This window comes from Pelobates fuscus, chromosome 9 (genome assembly GCF_036172605.1).
Source record: "Pelobates fuscus isolate aPelFus1 chromosome 9, aPelFus1.pri, whole genome shotgun sequence".
Classification (NCBI taxonomy): domain Eukaryota; kingdom Metazoa; phylum Chordata; class Amphibia; order Anura; family Pelobatidae; genus Pelobates; species Pelobates fuscus.
The window spans coordinates 165196943-165203216 of NC_086325.1; the positions used below are offsets into that span (position 1 = coordinate 165196943).

Consider the following 6274-nt stretch of genomic DNA (forward strand, 5'->3'; position numbering starts at 1 on the left):
AGATTACTGGGAATGTGTCCACTACGTGCAAGCTCTGGCACAGAAATCATCTATAAATCGTTTTTATAGCACATTCTTTTGAGTCTCATACAGATTCCATGATTTCAGCAACAAGACGGATCCATGCCAACCATTTCGGAATCCAAACTGCAACCGCGGATGTGAACTCCTGCCAGGCTGCAGCTGTCACTTCTCACACGGGTGACGATAAGAGAGTGGTCACATTGCAATAAGTTTTAAATGCATTTAGAAAATAACTTTCTTCTGCATTTTCTCTGTGTTTACGCCTACTAACGGACATATCAGAGAGTGGGTCCATAGTCCTTCATCCTTGAATGGCAACGAACATTTCTCGCTTGTACTAAACGGGTAATCATATTACGCTGTAACTAAACATACACTCTACGATCTCAAAAAGGCAACAAACATGTATATCATCATATCATTGATTTTGTGGACCTATCGCAACTGATAATATATCTCTGTATACTCATACGGTAAACCACTGTTTGTGTTTGTAACCTGCTTTTGTCGTCGCTGCGGTTACTGTGACCTAATGTCTATACCAGTTTTTTTTGGTCAACTATAAATCACTATTATCCTTCATGTACCACCTGCTCTCTGAGACCAAATAAGAATAAGAGAAAAAGAAAAACCCATGTTCTATTCATCAAGGAGATTTTACATCTTTTATAGATCTAGCTGAAGTTTGATATTTCACATTAAATTATAGCTTTCGAATACAGCCTTAAAGGGGCAGTCCAGCCACTGTGATCACTGCATCTCATTGTAGTGGTCATTCTGTGTCCTCCCTTGATTTTTTGTAAAACCATTTAAGCAGTTTGACAGTAACCAAGGATCATCCTTAAATCAGGCATTATCTGGCCAACCTAAGAAAGCAATAAAAGGCTGTGAAATGAGTCAGACAAGGGACGAGACTCTAGGTGCCCGGAAGGCAGTGCTTTTTGTCAATAAGCTCAAAAAGGATTTTAAAGAAAGACAGTGGGTTGTAGTGGTCATAGTACCTAGCGTACAGCTTTATATAAAGTCATTTTTATCAGAAACAACAGAGTTCAATCATTTTTCTGTAGTCCATTGAATTTTTTAAATCAATAGTTGGATTTGTAGGACTCCTAATCTATGCACTATGGCTGAAAGGGTTACTACAACCAAAAATCAGTATTTTCATAAAACACTCTCCCAAAATTAGAAAAATAAAACTAAGAATTAAAAGCTCACCTCCGTTCCATAGCCGGTTCTTCTAGTAGCCCAATCCTCTTTTCCTGACACGGCGGAGGAGGGAGGGAAGACTGATGTGCATGATGGTGCCAGTTGCCAATTTAGCACAGAATTTACATTAGCCACGCAGAAATTTGTTCTTGGCTAGCTAATGACGGTGCCTGAGATGGAGTTACATGTATAAGAAGTTAAACTCTGCACATACAGACTCCTGGCACTGTGACCACTTTAAATCAATGAATCACGGCACTTAGAGTAACCTTTTAAAGTAATATTTTACTAGGCTCCAACCCCCCAAAAGACATTGTTATTCAAACCCCAATCCCAGTCTGCTAAATACAACTAACATCTTATTGTATTGTGATAAATACAAAATAAATCTCATTCCACACACTGACAATGCTGCAACTTTTTATTTTTAACACAGGATGGTCACGCAAATTAGTAGACATTGGAATGTTCTACTGGTCGTTTATGGAGAAAAAAATAAAAATACATTGTGTGACCAAAGGATAAGAAAATGATAGAGATGCATTATTTTGCATTAGACAGAGACGCTGTCACAGGATTGTAAAAGCAGATATTTAGATCCAAGTTATCCATCCCCAGTGCCAAGCACAGACCCTTTATAGAGGGAGAGCTGGTCATTCTGTTTAGTGGATCTGTCTTATCCAGCTTGCAGATAATAGGCTCCTGCACCAAGACAGCCATGACGGCTCATCTAGTCCATAAACACGTTTATTAATTACAATTAACATGATGCGAGGAAGTGTAGGTGAGTGCAGTCCACAAGCATCATGGGAAACGTGATTTAATGCTGAAGCAGGGCGCCTCTGAAGCACCATTAACAGCAGTATGAGTAGCCTCAATCAAATGTCCCACATAAGTCAAAAGCAAAATTAAAACCTTAATTCTGAGTCTACGGCACAATACCCATCAGCTCACACTCCCTGCATACCAAGATACGGTCTATATAACATCACACTGCCCCTTGTGGCCAAAAGATGCACACTACGTTATATTTGCCATCGGGTGTATTTTGTTCCTCTGAATGACAGATGGACTTTCCATTGCAGTCAAATTTAATATCCTTCATCTGCCCAGGTCACTTTATAATCCGGATATTTGGCTTGGATTTTTTCCATAGACACAGCGTGCCTTGCTCGTCCGAAACCCTGCAAGAATGCAATGCCCTTAAATTAGATTTTGTCTTAACAGGACAGTCCCATGTTATAGCACAAATAAAGTAGATCTACAAATAGTGATGTCCTGAACTGTTCGCCGGCGAACAAAGCTTGTTCGCGGCGAACGCGGCAGGCGTACATATGTGATGGTCGGTCCGCCCCCTATTCGTCATGGAGGTGGGAGGGTCTGCTGCTGAGTGGCTGGAATGTGTCTGCTGACTGTGAGGTACAGGGTCAAAGTTTACTCAATGATGACGAATAGGGGGCGGACCGACCATCGCATATGTTCGCCTGCCGCGTTCGCCACGAACAAGCTATGTTCGCCGGCGAACAGTTCGGGACATCACCATCTATAAATTGTTTATACTGAATGGGGTCTATTTCACTTGTAATTAGAAAATATGCATTTCACAAAAAACAGCTATTCGGGAATTTCATCTCCACATTTTGCGGTCACTGACCACAAAGGGAATTCTACAAAAAATACTAAACCAAAAAATATAAAATAAGAATACAGTTTTAATTCACATTCTTTCTCCCAGCTCACTGCTTTCTCTAGAATACAGAGCTTCACACTGCAGCAAAATGCACAAAGGTGAAGCCTGTTATACATCTCAGTGAGTTATTGAATATAAAGCCATCTATATTTAGGACGAGTTGGCTATTCACCAGAGAGTATCCGTAGATGTGGATTTTCTTGTCCTTGCTGGAATGACTGATTCTCCCTCCTCCAAGACATTCGCAGTCGTACACATTATTCTTCTCGATTTCGGCCGCCACCTTGTCGTAGATATCCGCTGCAGTAAAGCAAAGAATGTGGGTGAGTTACAGAATGTTATACCCCGAAACCAACAATTGCCAGAGAGACACAAAGTACATTCTTTAAAGGACCATCTCAATGAAGTGGTCTGGGTCCATTGGTCCTGTCCTTTAACCCTGCGACTTAAAATATTGCAGTTTCATAGTAAAAGGACACTATAGGCACCCAGACCACTTAATCTCATTAAGGTGGTCTGGCTGCAGTGTCCCTGTTACCTTAACCCCTTAAGGACAGAGGCAATTGTATACGTATCAAAACAAACCCTAGAATGTGACTGTCTTTTCATTTATAATTCACCTCTTTATATCTTTCTGTGCTATAATTCCCCCCCCCCCCAAACATCAGGGGATTGCTTTGTGGAAGCGATGACATGGCTAGTGGGGGCCTGTTCAGGTGGAGGGGAACTGTCTGAGCGGTCAGACAGTCCCCCCAAAGCCAATCCCTATGGGTAACCTACACCTATGAGTAGCTTATCTCTACGGGGTAACTTACCCCTGTGGTTAGATGATCCCTATGCGTAACCTACCCCTGTGGTTAGTTGATCACTATGGGTAACCTACCCCTGCGGTTAGATGATCCCTATGGGTAACCCACCCCTGTGGTTAGATGATCCCTATGGGTAACCCACCCCTGTGGTTAGATGATCCCTATGGGTAACCCACCCCTGTGGTTAGATGATCCCTATGGGTAACCCACCCCTGTGGTTAGATGATCCCTATGGGTAACCCACCCCTGTGGATAGATGATCCCTATGGGTAACCTACCCCTGTGGTTAGTTGATCCCTATGGGTAACCTACCCCTGTGGTTAGTTGATCCCTATGGGTAACCTACCCCTGTGGTTAGATGATCCCTATGGGTAACCCACCCCTGTGGTTAGATGATCCCTATGGGTAACCCAACCCTGTGGTTAGATGATCCCTATGGGTAACCCAACCCTGTGGTTAGATGATCCCTATGGGTAACTCGCCCCTGTGGTTAGATGATCCCTATGGGTAACTCGCCCCTGTGGTTAGATGATCCCTATGGGTAACCCACCCCTGTGGTTAGATGATCCCTATGGTAACCCGCCCCTGTGGTTAGATGATCCATATGGGTTACTTGCCCCTGTGGTTAGTTGATCCATATGGGTTACTTGCCCCTGTGGTTAGTTGATCCATATGGGTTACTTGCCCCTGTGGTTAGTTGATCCATATGGGTTACCTGCCCCTGTGGTTAGTTGATCCCTATGGGTAACCCGCCCCTGTGGTTAGTTGATCCCTATGGGTAACCCACCCCTGTGGTTAGTTGATCCCTATGGGTAACCCACCCCTGTGCTTAGATGATCCCTATGGCTAACCCACCCCTGTGCTTAGATGATCCCTATGGGTAACCCACCCCTGTGCTTAGATGATCCCTATGGGTAACCCACCCCTGTGCTTAGATGATCCCTATGGGTAACCTACCCCTGTGCTTAGATGATCCCTATGGGTAACCTACCCCTGTGGTTAGATGATCCCTATGGGTAACCTACCCCTGTGGTTAGATGATCCCTATGGGTAACCCGCCCTTGTGGTTAGATGATCCCTATGGGTAACCCGCCCCTGTGGTTAGTTGATCCCTATGGGTAACCCGCCCCTGTGGTTAGATGATCCCTATGGGTAACCCACCCCTGTGGTTAGATGATCCCTATGGGTAACCTGCCCCTATGGTTAGTTGATCCCTATGGGTAACCTACCCCTGTGGTTAGATGATCCCTATGGGTAACCCACCCCTGTGGTTAGTTGATCCCTATGGGTAACCCACCCCTGTGGTTAGTTGATCCCTATGGGTAACCCACCCCTGTGGTTAGTTGATCCCTATGGGTAACCCACCCCTGTGGTTAGATGATCCCTATGGGTAACCTGCCCCTATGGTTAGTTGATCCCTATGGGTAACCCACCCCTGTGGTTAGATGATCCCTATGGGTAACCTGCCCCTATGGGTAACCCACCCCTGTGGTTAGATGATCCCTATGGGTAACCTGCCCCTATGGTTAGTTGATCCCTATGGGTAACCCACCCCTGTGGTTAGATGATCCCTATGGGTAACCTACTCCTGTGGTTAGTTGATCCCTATGGGTAACCCACCCCTGTGGTTAGATGATCCCTATGGGTAACCTGCCCCTATGGGTAACCCACCCCTGTGGTTAGATGATCCCTATGGGTAACCTACTCCTGTGGTTAGTTGATCCCTATGGGTAACCTGCCCCTGTGGTTAGAGGATCCCAGGTCAGTTTATGATAACAGCCATTGTTAAAGTGTCAGATGACCAGCTTGGCCCCTCCATAGGAGACACACAGGGCTGTCACATGGAGACCTGATAGCATGCGGATACCAGGGACTACATTTCCCGGCATGCCTTGCGGTAGCCCCGCTCGCTATGCATGCCGGGTGATGGGGCGCTCGCTCACCGTGGTACTCGGCCCAGCCGTAACCCCGCACGATGTCTCGGTAATCCTCGGAGCCGTGCTTCACGTGGACCCGGATTAACACGTATTTAAACACGCCGTCCGGGTCGATATCCACCTCAGGGATCTTAGACAAACCCTCCGCCGCCATATTGTCTCAGTCAGAGAACTGGCAGCCGGACCGCCCTCTTCCTGCCACTGGCCAATCACATTCAGCATACACAGACTTCCAGCCTATCAGAGCGCAGAAAGGACTGGCGTCAAAACGAGGCTTGCAACGCACCATCCAACAGCAGCGCCCCTTTAGGATCAATGAGGAATTGCATGGAGGGGGAGCTATATAATAATCACCATATAATAATAATAATAATAATAATATAACCTCCAATAATCCAATCATATCATCACCCAGAGTAACCTATAATAACTACACATCAATCCAACCCTATAATAATATAATAATAATAATAATATAACCTCCAATAATCCAATCATATCATCACACAGAGTAACCTATAATAACTACACATCAATCCAACCCTATAATAATATAATAATAATAATATAACCTCAAATAATCCAATCATATCATCACCCAGAGTAAA

The 6274-nt window shown here is 44.8% G+C and overlaps 1 protein-coding gene across 1 annotated transcript; it reads right to left on the reverse strand.

The window, feature by feature from the left end:
* Window positions 1–1636: 1636 nt before the first annotated feature.
* Window positions 1637–5856, reverse strand: PHPT1 (phosphohistidine phosphatase 1). The gene is made up of 3 exons (XM_063431744.1): window positions 5673–5856; window positions 3093–3220; window positions 1637–2414 (listed from the first exon to the last, which is right to left on the reverse strand). Exons 1-3 carry the CDS (start codon window positions 5818–5820, stop codon window positions 2322–2324), a joined length of 369 nt encoding a protein of 122 aa, XP_063287814.1. The 5' UTR covers window positions 5821–5856; the 3' UTR covers window positions 1637–2321.
* Between the last annotated feature and the right edge of the window lie 418 nt (window positions 5857–6274).

Coding starts and splice junctions, on each gene's coding strand:
- PHPT1 (XM_063431744.1), bottom strand. CDS start 5,820: ATGGCGGCGGAGGGTTTGTCTAAGATCCCTGAGGTGGATATCGACCCG. Junction 3,221..5,672: donor CGGCTGGGCCGAGTACCACG/GTGAGCGAGCGC, acceptor GCTTTACTGCAG/CGGATATCTACGACAAGGTG. Junction 2,415..3,092: donor ACATCTACGGATACTCTCTG/GTGAATAGCCAA, acceptor GCATTCTTGCAG/GGTTTCGGACGAGCAAGGCA.